At 37.8% G+C, this 18,197-nt stretch overlaps 1 protein-coding gene across 1 annotated transcript in view; it reads right to left on the bottom strand.

Moving 5' to 3' along the window:
* Positions 1-17,365, bottom strand: part of LOC133631213 (leucine-rich repeat-containing protein 49) — a 94,679-nt gene extending 77,314 nt beyond the window's left edge. Inside the window, exons 1-7 of the mRNA XM_062023375.1 lie at positions 17,120-17,365; positions 14,176-14,238; positions 14,020-14,086; positions 13,538-13,678; positions 13,351-13,453; positions 10,391-10,594; positions 5,833-5,899 (exon numbers count right to left, since the gene is read on the bottom strand). Of these exons, the coding sequence (XP_061879359.1) occupies positions 5,833-5,899; positions 10,391-10,594; positions 13,351-13,453; positions 13,538-13,678; positions 14,020-14,086; positions 14,176-14,238; positions 17,120-17,194 (720 nt within the window). The 5' untranslated portion in view covers positions 17,195-17,365. The remainder of the gene's footprint in view (positions 1-5,832; positions 5,900-10,390; positions 10,595-13,350; positions 13,454-13,537; positions 13,679-14,019; positions 14,087-14,175; positions 14,239-17,119) is intronic.
* Between the last annotated feature and the right edge of the window lie 832 nt (positions 17,366-18,197).

Here is an 18,197-nt window from a genome sequence, read left to right as displayed (position 1 = left end):
CACAATTGAATAGCGTCGTTACTCAGACAGAAATGTGGCTATATAAGTGGAGGAAAGACGTTATGTCTGTTGTATACATGTTAGCATTTAATCTAGCGAGCCTGCGCAGTCCGTGAGTTTAAAAAATCGGAAAGTGAGTTAATCAGACTGCGTGATACGGTTGGGCCGCGTGATTTCAATAGTTGCGATCGCAAGATGCAGAGACAGGAGACAGCATGCAGGCCGAAGTATTTAATTAAAACACAAAGAGCTAGTGCAGCAGGGAAGTGCACAGAAAGTAGATAAAACAGGGAAGAAGGAGCACTGACACTAACTAAACTCATAAACACAGGAAAATATACAAAAGGAAAATCTGACGGTGCGGCTATCAATCTCGGTTTTTCGATAATTCTAATTTCAAAAAGTAACACTAACCGTCATAGTTTTTTTTCTGTTTATCGTTACAACCCTGTTAACAAATCTAATCTTTTGAACCAAGTGAAGTTTGTTTTATTATGCACAAGCAGATACAGCATGCAATTGAGTCGGAGTCAAAGCAGCATTTTGATTCACTTTTTCGGTTCATTGTTCTGATGAGGACATGTAAAGTAGTTTGAGCGTAAAAACACGGTACAATTTTGCAGCTACATTTTCATTCTGTCCTCATTTTTATTACAGATGTATTTACACTTTTTGCATACATACATTACATACATTTTATTCTCACTCATTATTGGTGTATTCTTTCTGAAAAGGTTGTTTTAGGGAAATATCAAAGCATGGAGATGTGGCACCACCTTATGGAATGTTATTGAAAACACAACACAAGTACAATAATGGCCAATATTTAAGAATATTTCCCAACAATAGAGTAATATTGGTGTACATCAGAAATATTAATATCCACATTTAATCTGTGATTTTTTTTGCTAAAGATAAGAATTATAATGAGACAATTTTTTTGAACGGCTCTTTAAAAGGAACAGCTCCTCAAGAACCGGCTTCCTTCAAAGTGCCACATACAAATACAAATACAAATATGGCAACAAGAGAAGTATCCTAGACTTCTCTTTTGTAAAGTAAATCTGAACAGCCGATATGGGCATCTACATCAACTATATGATTTGCCTGAGAAGCTGGACAGGACAAAAAAAAATAAAAAAATAAAAAAATTGTTCAAAAATTAAAAAATGTTAAAAAAAAAAAATTTTAAATTTAAATTTTAAAAAATTTAAAACAAAATTTAAAAATTTTTTAAAAATTTAAAAAAATTTAAAAAAAATTTAAAAAAAATTAAAAAAATTTTAAAAAATTTAAAAAAAATTAAAAAATTTAAAAAAAATTTAAACAATTTAAAAAAAAATTAAAAAATTTAAAAAATTTAAAAAAATTTAAAAAAATTAAAAAAAAAATTAAAAATTTTAAAAAAATTTAAAAAAATTTAAAAAAATTTAAAAAAATTTAAAAAAATTTAAAAAAATTTAAAATAAATTTAAAAAAGTGCCACATACCACATTTTATTTATGTTCAAAAACATTGGCATGAACAGCAGTGGCTGTAGGCAACCTCCTGATCATCATCACCACCCCTTTAAAATGTTGCACCCTCAAGTGTTGGTATGAAATGATCACTACTTTTGTTTACAATGAACACAACAGCATTATTAATGCTGATTGAGCCGTTTGTTGCTTACAGCCATTGCAACACTGGTTCTGTTGCTGCTGTGTTGTGCAACGTACTTGTCTACAAATGAGCTTGAGGTCGAACAGAGCTACGTTTCCACCTTCTCATGCACTCAAAATCTATTAAAGATGAGAAATTAAGTCCTTAATAAATAAATGATTAAAGTATTGGTGGTGTAGTTTCAAATAAGCATACATTTCATGATTGCGCACGTATGAGACAAAGACAGCTAGACCTGTCTGATGTGGCTGAAATGATTATTTATTTGGATTCTGGGCTTGTGTAAAGCGGCGCTACAAAGCAGGGAGGGCTCGGGGGCGCCTCTCTGAGGAGTGGCGTGGGCGGCGTGTTGGCAAAGCGCTATTAAGACCAAGCGAGGTCCTTTACGTTTGATCTTTTTTATCGTTTTGTTTTTTTTCCGGTCCTGTTTTGCATGCGTGTGCGGGATCCACGCGCTACTGTGGAGGCGGCATGCAAAAGGACAACAGCTAAAAGGTGGTCGCTGAAATTAATAAGGGGCGCAGTAATCATCCGCTGCAGGCACCGTTTCTCACAGCTGAGATCACAGCCTGTTGAAGGAATCAGGCTCGGATCACTGGGAAAGTAGACGTGGGAGTCCACCTGAGACAAAACATGTTTGGTATGATTCATGGGAACCAGGGATGAAATTTGGATTTCAGAAGTTGGTGGTTTGAAGGGATTAGATCAGGGGTGTCAAACTAATTTTAGATCGGGGGCCACATGGAGAAAAATATACTCCCAAGTGGGCCAGACTGGTAAAATCACGGCACGATAACTTAAAAATAAAGACAACTTCAGATTGTTTTCTTTGTTTAAAAATAGAACAAGCACATTCTGAAATTGTACAAATCATAATGTTGAGGCTGTTTTACACTTACATGTTGCGGTTAATAGTATTCTATCTTTATTTGTCGTTATTTATATTTTCTGAATAAATCATATGATAATGTTCATCAGTCAACTCATTGGTGTTCATTTTCAATATATCAAAATAAAAAAATTATATCAAAAATGTTATTTATGTAGTTTGATCATTTTCCTCGACTGATGGACTAACACAGTGGTTCTTAACCTTGTTGGAGGTACCGAACCCAACCAGTTTCATATGCGCATTCACCGAACCCTTCTTTAGTGAAAAATAAAATGTTTTTTCAATTCAGGAAAAAGTTATGTTTTTTTACTGGTGCACAAAATGAACCGTGCATGAACATCACCTTGTTCAAAGAACAAAACCAGCACAGTGCATGAACTCACAACAAATTACACACCTTACACACATTACCATGGATTGATTAACGTGGACCCCGACTTAAACAAGTTGAAAAATTAATTCGGGTGTTAACATTTAGTGGTCAATTGTACGGAATATGTACTGTACTGTGTAAACTGTACTGTTTCAAATAATGTATTCTCCTCCTTTGCAATCTGCTAGTAAAAGTTTCAATCGATCAATCAAAAAACCTGCAAATCAGATGGAAAATTAGAGGGAACATTGTTTGGGGGTATCCATAATACGCCGATAGGGAGAAGTTTTTATTTACACGATAAGTCGGATGTGTCTTTACCTCCGTGGCGGAGGCTCCGCCGAACCCCTGAGGCCGACTCACCGAACCCCTAGGGTTCGATCGAACCCAGGTTAAGAACCACTGGACTAACATCATGTGGTTTATTTTGTACATAAGTAGAATCATCTACAAAGATACAAAGAATTGCTATTGCGACATCTAGTGGACACATTTAGAACAGCAGTTTCTTTCATTCAAAAATTTCAAGTTCATTTTTATACTTAGCAATCTCATCCCGCGGGCCGGATAAAACCTGTTCGCGGGCCTGATGACACCCCTGGATTAGAAGCATGATTTTGGAGTAACACAGCAAGTCCCTCGCTACATCGCACCTCAAATATCACCACTTCACCACATAGTGTTTTTAAGCCTATTGTACTTGTTTTTGGCCTAAAGTGTTTAGGAACTATTAAAGTGGAAAAAACAAGTTGACTTTATATCCTTTTTTTGTGTTTCATTGTTTTATTAAACAATATCCAATTGTATTTACAGTCCACAAAGGATGTGAAAACACCGTTTGAATGTCATAAAATGCCATAACTTCGGTCAGTCATTTTGAATATTCTGCTCTGAATACTTTCAGCTATTTTGACTGACATCACGATCAACGTTCCCTCTAAGGTGCGCGCCTGTGCAATTGCGCACTGCTCAAGCATCCTCTGCGCACGGCAAATCTATGCCACGCACAAAATCAAATAAAAAAGTAAGCGCATAACAATTTTCGACACATGGACACGACAGAGAAAACAGTTTTCGCCATCATTGTTCAAATATTGTAACGTCTGTCGAGACGCTTTGAGGGCATGAATTCCATCTATCACTTTACTGAGCAAAACTCTTTATTGTCGGCCATAAACACATCACCAAAACATTAGTAAAAAAAATTATATCTAGCAAAACTGGTCATTTTCTGCAGTACAAACCAGACCAAAGGCAACTTTGTTATATCAACAGCAGCCGCTCGCTCTTTCTCACTTGCGCCAACACATGCCCATATGGCACTTAGCCAGTGATGCGTTTACAGCCACACAAAAAGTCAGACAACTCCAACACCACACATTAAGTGTAATTCCAGGTCGTTTCACTATGATTTACCAATCAAATGTGTGCTTATTCTAGTGTCATTTATTAGGAATATTAATTTATAAATATTAATCATGAAATGCTGCTACTTTTTAAATAAATACTAATAAAAATATATTTTTTACAAACGGGAAGTTGCAGGAATGTACACATGATCCCCTGCTTACATCTCATTGTGCAACATGTGAATGCTTTAATGGGAACTAAATGCAATGTCTGAAAGAGGTACAAATTATTTCCAAAGCAGGACCTCCACCCACACAAACAATACAAGTACACAGTTCATGAAAAACAATATTTGTTGTTATTGTCATTGTAAGTGGGCCTAAACACTTATATTAGAAAATAATCTCATGGAAATGACTGCTGTCATTTGATCATAATAATAAGAGAATGTTGTCTGTCTATCTGTGTTGGCCCTGCGATGAGGTGGGGACTTGTCCAGGGTGTACCCTGCCTTCCGCCCGAATGCAGCTGAGATAGCCTCCAGCACCCCCCGCGACCCCGAAAGGGACAAGCGGTAGAAAATGGATGGATGGATGGAGATTGAACTTGTTATTTAGTCAGGTTTGGGACAGGTGTGCTGCCGGTGTAGCCACAGTGTGCACGTCTGATGCTGCTCACATGGGCTCCACTGAATGCTCAGGGAGTTTTTGCGTTTGCTCACACACATGAACAATTAGAGGGAACATTGATCACGATAGTAACGCTTCTGCACTCTGACCATATTATCAGATCAGTCATACTGGAAAAAAAAGAAATAATTAGAAAGAGATGGGCTGTCTATCATTCAAAATCCTTATGTAAGACAAGAACATATGCTTGGCTTTTCTTTTATGCATTCACAATCGTAAATAAATAGCTAACAATTGAGTCAAGGGTCCTGTGTTGCGATCATTATACTAAAAACATCCAGAAAGCGCCAACAATACTCCATTATTTACATGTTGTGACCTGAAAAGTAACCAAATATGAGTGATATTGTTATTATAAGCGCCAAGGCTTTGTCCTGGTTGAGCTGTAGGATTATGATTATGTTGTGGCGATTAAAGGATGTAAGGGCCATTTTGATATTTTTCACTTTCAAAACCAGTACAATAAATCTAAATGATAATTCTAAATATATTTTTTCAGGAAAAAAACAGCCTGCCTGTCAAGCTTTTGTTATTACATTACACCTGTTAGCTCTTTTATCGCACTTTTATAATGATACCGTTTAAAAAGTGAGCACACTTTGGACACCACTCCGTTATAACCGTACATGCATCCCAATTTCGAGATGGCAGAATTCAGCGCTGCGAACATGAACCCCTCGTGCTTAGCAAAGATTATGCTGCCAACCCAGGTCGACCCTGCAATTTAGAGTGCTGCATCTACGTGGGGAAGTGGAATCCTCACTCCAGACAGTGTGGATGAAACAAGAAAGCCACTCCCATTCATGGCACTCTTCTTCTTAAATGCCCCGACTAAACACAAGGGAAGAATATTGAATGAATTGCACCTGATTGTGATGCAAATCCAGGATGTTGAGTTCATGTAGGTTATCCAAGCAGGATATTTTATGGATCCTGCAATAGAAGAAGACAGTATTTACACACACTATTAAAGACACATTACAACAACAAGCATATCTGTTACATATTATTACAAATAAATATTCTGATAACATAATGTCTCACAGTTTTTCAACTTTTTTTTTTTTATCGTTCCTACCTCAAAAATGACATAAAAATGTGATTTAACTAAAAACTCTAATAACTACAAATTTTAGATAAACACACAAAGTAAATGCTGTGGTTACATCCAGGGACTTTATTAGCTAAACCGTAAATAAGAAGATGATTATTGCAAAATGTCCTTTTTTTTAAGGCTTTAATAATGACTTTATGAGAAAGTTGAATGTAAAAACCTAGCTCTCTTTTGGATCACAAGGGAATAACTAAGTATATTGCACAATGCAGCAGCAACACAACCAATGTTGCAATTGGGGATGCTCAAAAATATCGATTCACATTCAAATCACAAATTTTTATTTATTCAGATTCCAAATTGATTCATAATTTTCGAGGAATCGTAATAAAAAATAATGTGTTTTTTGGATTAAAAAAAAGTTAAACAGCTATTAATAATGTTATTATTATTGATACTGTTGCTTTAATAAATGTTGGGTTTTCCTTTATTTAGTATTATATGTATATAATTTGTATGTCTTCTCAATTACCTTGTGAATTCTTATCCTAAGAATTGTAAAGCTGGGATTGATTTTTCTTTCATTAAATCACTCAAAATTCTGTCACAAAAATTTTAAATACATTTTAAAAAAACATGTTTTTATTGCCAACACTGCATGTATAAGTTGTACGCCAGCAGCCTATAGGAGCTTTTGAATTTTTTTTTTACAGATTTTTATTATTATTTATGTAACAAACTAATTTATTACAAGAATCAATTCTGAATCGAATTGTCACCCCAAGATTTACAATCAAATCAAATTGTGAGGTGACTGAAGAGTTCCACCACCACTGGAGGTAATGGTATGGAGAAAACTGCTTAGGCAGCATTCATAGGGCAAAATGAAAACAGGCAGAAGACACTTTATGTGCAGCTACTGCCATCTTGTGGAATTAACTTCAAGAAAAACGACAACGTGAGGTTGCCTACAGCCACTTTCTGATTCAGACTTGTGCTTTTTGACCCAGCGGTAATTCAAGACCCTTGCCGGTGTTTGCTATTTCTAGACCACGTAAAGAAGACGCTGCATCATTGCAGCACTTAAGGTACGTTATTAAAGACCCCTGAATATCAACAGCAGGCATCATCACACTTGAAAAGACCCAAAGTCACAAGAATTTTTTTTTTTTTAAATTAAAGAAAGATAAGATGAAGTGTTTATTATCCTCCATTTACATGTTTTGTCCTTTAATTAGATTTTTGTTGTATTTTTCATGTTAAATTTTAGAATTTCAATATGTAATTCTTCTAAAGCCAAACAGGTCATATAAGGCCTTCATTTTTCAAAGGGCATACAAATATTTAGATTCTTTTCTTTTTTTTTGGCCTTTTGATAAAATTATGTCACAGTTTCCAATTAGTAAATGTGCATAACAGGACTTATTTTACTAATTTAGACCTGTGATTGTATCCCTGTGACAGCGTGGCCCCAATGAAGCGGTTGTTGCATCTCATATGCAAAGGACAGCAGAAGAGAGCATGCAGGTAAAAGGTATTTCAATCTATGAAGAAACAAAAGACAAGTGCAGCTAGAAGTGCACCTGAAGCATAGCGAATGCTATGCAATACAAAAAAAAAAAAAAAAAAAAACGGCTTCAAAGTAAACTTAACAGCAACAGTTCACAAACATGAAGCATACAACAGCATTCACCAAACACAATGTGCCAACACCAGCTGGCAGCCACAGCTGAACCTAAATAGACGTGTTTACAAACTGCGTGCTGCATAATAAGAAGCAGGGAGTGAAAACTACAAAATAAGAGCGCTGGCAGGAACCACACACTAAACTTAGGAAGAACCACCAAAAAACCAAAACAAGGCATGACCTGAACAATAGGTCAAGACAATCGAATCAAAAAGCTGTCAAAAGGGTAAAAAAATAGATATGTTTGATATTTTTTTAGGGCCGAAGTTCATTGAAAAATTTGAGCAAAAAAACTGCAAATACATATATATATATATATATATATATATATATGTATATATATATATATATATATATATATATATATATATATATATATATATATATATATATATATATATATATATATATATATATATATATATATATATATATATATATATATATATATATATATATATAAATTTACAAAATTGTATGGCCTGTATGGCTTTGAAGGTGACTCACAATCAAATGTGAAGGGAACTGAATTATATTTATACAGCACTTTTCTCTAGAGACTACACTTTACATAGTAAAACCCGTGATCTACATCAAGGGTGTCAAACTCATTTTAGCTCGGGGGCCGCATGGAGGAAAATCTGTGCACACGCGGGCCGGTCTATTAAAATCATGGCATTAAAACAAAAAAAATAAAGACAACTTCAGATTGTTTTTCTTTGTCTTACTTTGGCCAAAAAATAGAACAAACACATTCTGAAAATATTACAATACAAATATAGAAAAAAATACCGTCAGCGGTAAAGTTTAGATCCATGAAGGAAAGAAGAAAGTTAATAAATGCTTATAACTGCATACATTTACACATGCATAAAAATGTGTTTTCTTAAATGAATTAAGTAATGTTTATGACAACTTTTTTCCAAAACACAATATAGAATGTGAGACATAACAGGATAATGCATTCATTTGACATGTGTTTTCAAAACAGTTACAAAAAAGTGGGACCCCAAAAATTTACTGTGAGACCCCATTTTTATGACTTGATGGGGTCCCCGGGACCCCTTTTTAAAAATTCCTAGTACCAACACTGATGGAGTATTGGTGCGTGAAAAACAGCAGCTGTGACCTGCGGGCCAGTTCTAATACTAATCAAATATCATCCCGAGGGCCATAGATAATTTATTCCCGCGGGCCTTGACTTTGACACCCCTGATCTACATCTTTAAGCTACATTTAAAGGCCCACTGAAAGCCACTACTACCGACCACGCAGTCTGATAGTTTATATATCAATGATGAAATCTTAACATTGCAACACATGCCAATACGGCCGGGTTAACTTATAAAGTGCATTTTTAAATTTCCTGCGAAACTCCCGGTTGAAAACGTCTATGTATGATGACTTTTGCAAGTGAAGTCGATGGTTGAAGCGGAAGTATTGGGACACATTGTATCACAATACAAACAGCTCTGTTTTCATCGCAAAATTCCACAGTATTCTGGACATCTGTGTTGGTGAATCTTTTGCAATTTGTTTAATGAACAATGGAGACTGCAAAGAAGAAAGCTGTAGGTGGGATCGGTGTATTAGCGGCTGGCTGCAGCAACACACCAGACGCGCTATCCGCCGCTAACCGCCGCTAACCGCCGCTAACCGCCGCTAACCGCCGCTAACCGCCGCTAACCGCCGACCGCATCAATGATCGGGTCAAGTCCTTCGTCGCACCGTCAATCGCTGGAACGCAGGTGAGCACGGGTGTTGATGAGCAGATGAGGGCTGGCGTAGGTGGAGCGCTAATGTTTTTATCATAGCGCTGTCGAGGTCCCGTAGCTAAATTAGCTTCAATGGCATCGTTAGCAACAGCATTACTAGGCTTCGACAGGCGGCACAGCATTAACCTTGTAGTTACAGGTCCAGTGTTTGGTTCGGTGTCTCCTGATAGTAGTATTGTTGATCTGCTGTCTATCCTTCCAGTCAGGGGCTTATTTCTTTTGTTTCTATCTGCATTTAAACACGATGCTATCACGTTAGCTCCGTAGCTAAAGTGCTTCACCGATGTATTGTCGTGGAGATAAAAGTCACTGTGAATGTCCATTTCGCGTTCTCGACTCTCACTTTCAAGAGGATATAGTATCCGAGGTGGTTTAAAATACAAATCCGTGATCCACAATAGAAAAAGGAGAAAGTGTGGAATCCAATGAGCCCTTTTACCTAAATTACGGTCAGAGCGAAAAAAGATACGTCCTGCACTGCACTCTAGTCCTTCACTCTCACGTACCTCATCCACGAATCTTTCATCCTCGCTCAAATTAATGGGGTAATCGTCGCTATCTCTGTCCGAATCGCTCTCGCTGCTGGTGTAAACAATGGGGAAATGTGAGGAGCCTTTCAACCTGCGACGTCACGCTACTTCCGGTACAGGCAAGGCTTTTTTTTATCAGCGACCAAAAGTTGCGAACTTTATCGTCGATGTTCTCTACTAAATCCTTTCAGCAAAAATATGGCAATATCGTGAAATGATCAAGTATGACACATAGAATGGATCCGCTATCCCCGTTTAAATTAAAAAAAATCATTTCAGTAGGCCTTTAAACCAGTGTGGGTGGCACTGGGAGCAGGTGGGTAAAGACATGACGGTGCTGTAAAGAATGGCAGAAATTGTTATTATATAACCACAAACCTGTTATTCCCCAGATGGAGGATCCTGAGGGAGACGAGCGTTTCGATGCCGCTCATGTCCGAGATGTGGTTGTCGTACAAGTTGAGGACCACCAGCTGCTGCAGCAGCGACAGACGACTGATGCTGGCGATCAGGTTGTGCTGCAGGTTGAGAACTTGCAGCTGGTCCATGACGCCGAGGTGAGGGCACTCTTGCAGACACCGCCTGGATGATTGAAGGGCAATTGAACTCTCAAGTGTTGAGGTATTGTAAGGCGCTCTGCTGCGCCCCCCTGGCAACATGCGGCATTGCAACAGACAGACAAGTAGGTAGGTCGGTTTTGGTCAGGCCTGGGCAATTATTTTCACTCAGGGGGCCAAATTTTGAGGGAAAAAAATGTGTCTGGGGGCCGGTATATATATTTTTAGGAACACTAATACAAAACCTCACAATAATGTCTGATTGAATGCTAAAAACGTTATGACAGACCGCCTTAAAAAACAGAATGGAATTGTACATGTTTTTACTGAATGAGACACCCAGAATGTACATAAAAATAAAGAATGTGGGATTTACAATATTAACTATGAATGATAAAACACTGAATTTTGACAACATGTTAAACGTTACAGCCCCTCTTGATAGACATATTTTTACAATCAACAAAAATGCAACAAACACAGCAAAATAAGAACACGTAAGGTAAAAAAAACAAAAAAACACCTACAATCTGGTATATCTGATGTATTATTAAGCTTTAGAACTTTGTTGTAAAAATGTCCTTCCGCGTTTGTCCCTGACACCCGCATTTCAGGCTGGCCGCTCTGGTAACACTCTGTGGAAACGCTCTCCACCCAAACTGCCTGGTGTCTCGTGACTTAGATCAGTGTTTTTCAACCACTGTGCCGCGGCACACCAGTGTGCCGTGAGACACAGTCTGGTGTGCCGTGGGAGATTATCGAATTTCACCTATTTGGGTTAAAAAATATTTTTTGCAAACCAGTAATTATAGTCTGCAAATTATTTGTTGTTGTTGAGTGTCGGTGCTGCCTAGAGCTCGGCGGAGTAACCGTGTAATACTCTTCCATATCAGTAGGTGGCAGCCGGTAGCTAATTGCATACTTGCCAACCCTCCCGTTTTTAGCGGGAGAATGCCGGTATTCAGCGCCTCTCCCGACAACCTCCCGGCAGAGATTTTCTCCCGACAAACTCCCGGTATTCAGCCGGAGCTGGAGGCCACGCCCCCTCCAGCTCAATGCGGACCTGAGACTGAGTGGGGACAGCCTGTTCTCACGTCCGCTTTCCCACAATATAAACAGCTTGCCTGCCCAATGAACGGAGAAGTTAAACAGGACAATACTGCCATCTAATGGATAGCCAACGGAACACTGAAATTCAAGTTTTTTTTTTTTTCTATGTAAATAAGATAAATAAATACATATATATATATATATATGTCTTAATTAGATTATCCAAAAAATAGTGCTCGATACCGTGGTAGAGCGTAATATGTATGTGTGGGAAAAATCACAAGACTATTTCATCTCTACAGGCCTGTTTCATGAGGGATTTCCTCAATCCTGAGGATTGAGGAAATCCCTCATGAAACAGGCCTGTAGAGATGAAATAGTCTTGTGATTTTTTCCCACACATACATATATATATATATATATATATATATATATATATATATATATATATATATATATATATATATATATATATATATATATATATATATATACATATATGAAATATATATGAAATACTCGAGTTGGTGAATTCTAGCTGTAAATAACCATGCCCCCAACCACACCCCCAACCACCCACCCCCGACCAAGACCCACGCCAAGACCAAGACCCACGCCAAGACCAAGACCCACGCCAAGACCAAGACGACCAAGACTGCCAAGACCAAGACCACCAAGACCAAGACCACCAAGACCAAGACTACCAAGACTGCCAAGACTACCAAGACCAAGACTGCCAAGACCCACGCTGCTATATATATATATATATATACATATATGAAATATATATGAAATACTCGAGTTGGTGAATTCTAGCTATAAATAACCATGCCCCCAACCACACCCCCAACCACCCACCCCCGACCAAGTACCCCCCCCCCCCCACCCCACCCCCCCACCCCCACCCCCCACCTCCCGATATTGGAGGTCTCAAGGTTGGCAAGTATGGCTAATTGCTTTGTAGGTGTCGGAAAAAGCGGGAAGCAGCGTGCAGGTAAAAAGGTGTCTGATGCTTAAACCAAAAATAAACAAAAAGGTGAGTGCCTCTAAGAAAAGGCATCGAAGCTTAGGGACAGCTATGCAGAACGAAACTAAAACTGAACTGGCTACAAAGTAAACAAAAACAGAATGCTGGACGACAGCAAAGACTTACAGCGTGTGGAGCAGACGGCGTCCACAAAAGTACATCCGTACATGACATGACAATCAACACCAAAATAGGAGCGCAAGACAAGAACTAAAACACTACACACAGGAAAATACCGAAAAACTCAAAATAAGTCACAGCGGGATGTGACAGGTCGTGACAGTAGACCTACTATGAGACAAGTTCTATAGTGATGCATGGTTATGGTTATGGTTTGAATTCATATCCAACAATTGCGACAACGACTTTTTACTGTCAACTGAAACTGATTTTTTCAACGCAAAAAATGTGCCTTGGCTCAAAAAAGTTTTAAAAACATTGACTTAGATGACATAGTACCGGTAACTAGTAAAGTATGCAAAAGCACAGATTCCAACCATTGAAATGCTTTGTACAGTTCAAGACTTACGATAATTTGAAAACATCACTGCACATCATAATGGCAGCTACAGTTTCCATCTTAAAGATCTAAAAAAATTATTTGGGAATGTACGGCGGGCCAGATTGAAAAGTTTAACGGGCCGAATGCGGCCCCCGGGCCTCAATTTACCCAGGTCTGATATAGGTGGACAGACAAATGACACCTGTCCAGGTCAATGCGTTGAAAACTGGATAGAGCGCCGTCCCAATGGAAGTGAATGAGGGGGAACCCAGATGTGGCGTTGGAATGATAAGCTCCGCACACACCTGGCATGGACACGAACCCACATTAAACTCAGGTAAAGGAGGAAAAACATGCATTTATGTACTCATTTGCTCCATGCTGTTTACCCGCTGGCTTGCGGGGGAGTGAGGCGTGGCGGCAGTGCCTTGCGTCCGCACTGTGAGTGGGCCTGCTGTGTTGGTGGCGGCCATCATTTCCTGTAAATGAGAATGCGGACAAACCGCAGGGGGCGCCGCCTTGCAGTGGCTCTGGAGAGTAAATCATAATGGGGTAAAACAAAAAATGCATTCCCTTTTATTACTTACCTAATGGCGGAGAACAGCAAACAGTGGTAAGGTTTCTATTGCGGGTGAGGGACTTTGTGTCTACATTTCTTAAAAATAACATTATTAAATAATACTGTATATTTTCCTCATTTTTTTGCACAAAAAATAGTTATTATTAAAATAAAGAATGTCTTGATACATTCATTAGGGCATTTAAATATTTAAAGAAATGCTCTTAGTGTGACGCAGTGACGCTCTGCATCGATGCCAATTACAACCACAATAATGTTCATGCATTATTCGAGTGTGCACACAGGACTTACCTGGATGAGGAGGATTTATTGCTCTGACAGTCAGGCAAGGGTCCTTTAAAAAATCAGGAGAGGTAACCTGCCATGTGGTATAATATAATTTAATCAGCCTTTGACAACTGAAAGTAAACAATAATTTAACATCCAAACCGGTGTGTTCCTTCTCACCAGGCGCTGGCCTCTCTCCGGGAGCGATCTGACCGTCTTCAGGCGCAAATTGCAACTATTGACCTGCAGGAAGAGAGTTGACAATTGTCATTAAACTGGTCAAACAATGCAATCTAATGCAATGAAGCCCAGCAACTGTGGGTTATTTAATCTATGTTGTAGATAAATCATTTATTATTTCCACATCAAGGTCATGGTAATAATTTATGGTCTCATAGTATGAATCATTTGTTCACTTGCACTCATATTAATAAGAAAAAAACACATACCATCTACTAATAAATCTATGGTAAATATAATCCTCTTTTCCTGTAATGACCGTTTATGTAATGACATCATACATCACTCTGGACCAGGGTGTTAACTAATTGACAAAACACTTGCTGTTAGTTAGTTAGTTAGTTAGAGATGTGATGTTTACGAACGAATCAAGGTTTTTTAACGGCTCTTTTAAGTGAATGATGAGAATCGTTTTTGTATGCGCATGCAAATTTAGCGTCGGCAATTGCCCACTCTGCCCAACTGGCAACTGGACTAGAAAATTAGCCAGATTTAAAGGAAATTTTTACAGATAAAAATATAGAAATATATAAAAAGTAGTATTATTTTCGTATTGTATACATTTTTTATTGTATTAATTTCATTTAGATTCACTTTGCGGGTTCATTATTTTAAAGCAGGCATGTCAAACTTGTTTTCATAGAGTTATGTTGCTCTCAGAGGGCCGCTTCTAATAGTGAATAATATATCAACATAAATGTATACCTGTACAATACATGTTCATAATTGCCAAGGCATTTGATTAGAATCTTTTTTTACATACACTGTTAAAAAAAATCTTCAGATTTTACTGCAAAAAACTGCCAGCTCTGTCTCCAGAATTTTACCAGTTTTAGTCTAAAAAAAACCTTTTTTTTTTTTTTTTACAATAAAATTCATGCAACAGAGCTGCCAGTTTCTCCACAATAAAATCTACAGTTGTTGTTTTTATAGTGTGTTAATGTACATAGGAAAACGGTACAGAGGTTTTTTTGTACGATGAAAAAATGGCAGCTCAATCCCCAGAATTTTACCAATTTTAGTCTAAAAAAAAACTTCTTTTTTTTTTACAATAAAATTCATGCAACAGAGCTGCCAGTTTCTCCACAATAAAATCTACAGTTGTTGTTTTTATAGTGTGTTAATGTACATAGGAAAACGGTACAAAGGTTTTTTTGTATGATAAAAAAAATGGCAGCTCAATCCCCAGAATTTTAACTTAAAATCTGTTGTCATTTTTACAGTGTACAATTTGATGGGTAACTTACAATCAAATTATAAGTCAGGCAGATATTGAAGTATTTATTTTTTTATTTTAACAGAAAAATGTTTTGGAATGTATGGGAATGTAATATTTTGCTGCATTATTAGATACAATTAAAGTTTAAAAGATATGAAATTGCGTGCAGTGCATGTTATTTTTAAATATCAAAATGGAAAGAACAAATACCTTTAGGAAGAAAAGATTAAGTACTTTATTAACTCATGTTATTTCCAGGCTTTCACGGGCCACATAAAATGATGTAGCGGGCCAGGTCTGGCCCCCGGGCCCTGATTTTGACACATGTGTTTTAAAGGGAAATTTTTATTTTGTCTTCATTTTTACCTTATTTTTTATTTATTTACACTTTTTATATTCGTAATGCATTTTATTCTAATTCATTATTTGTGTACTTTTTATATTGTTAAAATGCCTCACATTTTTTTAGGTGAGGGGAAAATACTAACGAGTGATGTCATTGCCAAAACATAGAAATATGGCACCGCCTTATGGAATGTTTACAATAACATACAGTAATATTAGTGTAAATTAAATCATTCTGATCCACACCTAACATATAACTGATATTAGTGATTGTTTCCTTGATTAAAAAAAACAAAAAACTGTTAAAAAAAATAACGAGGCGGTCTGAACAGCTCTTTGAAAGAAATGGCTCCTTGCTATCCGGGTCCCTTTCAAAGAGTCATACATCCAATCCCTATTGTGAGTCTAACTAACACCCTCCCTTCCACAGCATAACTCTTCGGGTTGTAAATAATCAAATGAAAATAATCAAATGTAAATAATTAAATGTAGACACTTTCTCTCTGTGTCCACTACCTGCTGTACATATCCTACCAAGTCAGTCCTACACTGTTCCAATGTCCATTTCTCTGATGATGCAATTGTTGATGACTGAAGTGTTGATACCAATCAATCCTACCCCCCCCCCTCTCCCCCCGCCCCCCTCTCCTCCATATCCCACACCCAGGATTGTAAATAATGTAAATAATTCATTGTATATACTCTGATGATTATCTTGTGTGATGACTGTATTATGAAAATAGTATATATCTGTATCATGAATCAATTTAAGTGGACCCCGACTTAAACAAGTTGAAAAACTTATTCGGGTGTTACCATTTAGCGGTCAATTGTACGGAATATGTACTTCACTGTGCAATCTACTAGTAAAAGTTTCAATCAATCAATGCTATCCGGGTCCCTTTCAAAGATGTCATACATCCAATCCCTATTGTGAGTCAAGGTCGGCGATACTACCCATTTTGGCATCGACAATGATACAATGTAACATCAACAAAAAAATAATAGTACCCTGGCATCGGCAAGTCGATATTGGGCTTGATCCGCCCATATTTTACTTTTATTTCAAAATGTATAACCCCACATGAATAACTAATATGTAAATACATATAGCTACAAGTATCCAAATCTACATATGAATGACAATTCACCTTAAATAGTTCAAATTGTATTTTAAAAATGTTAACCCATTTGCGCATGCGTGTAAACTCGTGCGCAACTTTTGACGGACTTCGACAACTTTTACATACTTAAAAAAAAAGATGTGGCGCCAAGCAAAACGTCCAAATGAAACATTTAATGACTAAACGGCGAACAAACCGTGGGGGTGAGGAACAGAAGGTTGCCATTGCTTTTGTTTGCTCGGTTTTGTTTCCGGGTCCGCTCCGACTCCATTGAGAGACGTTAGCAATAGCATCGAACAACAACAACAACAAAAGCTCGCCAATGTTCGAGTTGTCGCTTCGAAAATCGACCCTTGTCGGTTATTCGCTTCTCTTCCGGCGCTTTAAAAACTTCCACGGAGAACGAGGCATAAAAATAAAAAAAAGGTTCCGTTTCCATAACAACCACGGCGTTGCTCGGCAACGCTCACTTCCGGTGCTTGCAAAAAAAACCTTCCGTGAGGGAACTGGCACTAGATTGGTTTATCCTGCCCTAGAATCTGCTTTTCATTAAATGGGCCGCCTGCTAGTGTGAAGCAATGTTTTGTTTTTAATATACGGTACAACAATTGCTTATATCGCCTTTTTCTTGATGTATTTTAGGCTACTTACTGCATTCTGCGAGGTTAATCTGGCTCACAGAGCTTTTTTTTTTTTTAACGTCTTTTTCAAAGCAGCAGGGGCAAATATCAGCTAGTTCTAATGCACACACTATAGAGAAAATGCAGCACAAATAAACACACACACCACCTGGTAAATAGACATGTTGATGGATGTTTTTTTTGATTGATTGAAACTTTTATTAGTAGATTGCACAGTACAGTACATATTCCGTACAATTGACCACTAAATGGTAACACCCGAATAAGTTTTTCAACTTGTTTAAGTCGGGGTCCACGTAAATCAATTCATGGTCCCTCACCTGACCTTTGACATCTGGGACACAATCTAGAATTAGAGGCTTGACATGCGACCCACTGGTCAAGTCATCCATCCATCCATCCTTTTTCTAGACAACATTCACACTCACGTTCACACACTAGGGCCAATTTAGTGTTGCCAATCAACCTATCCCCAGGTGCATATGTTTTTGGAGGTGGGAGGAAGCCGGAGTACCCGGAGGGAACCCACGCAGTCACGGGGAGAACATGCAAACTCCGCACAGAAAGAGCCCGAGCCCGGGATTGAACTCAGGACCTTCATATTGTGAGGCAGACGCACTAACCCCTCTGCCA

This window comes from Entelurus aequoreus, linkage group LG02, assembly GCF_033978785.1.
Source record: "Entelurus aequoreus isolate RoL-2023_Sb linkage group LG02, RoL_Eaeq_v1.1, whole genome shotgun sequence".
NCBI classification, from domain to species: domain Eukaryota; kingdom Metazoa; phylum Chordata; class Actinopteri; order Syngnathiformes; family Syngnathidae; genus Entelurus; species Entelurus aequoreus.
Note: the sequence above shows the minus strand (reverse complement) of the source record. Positions and strands in the feature narration are given on the sequence as shown.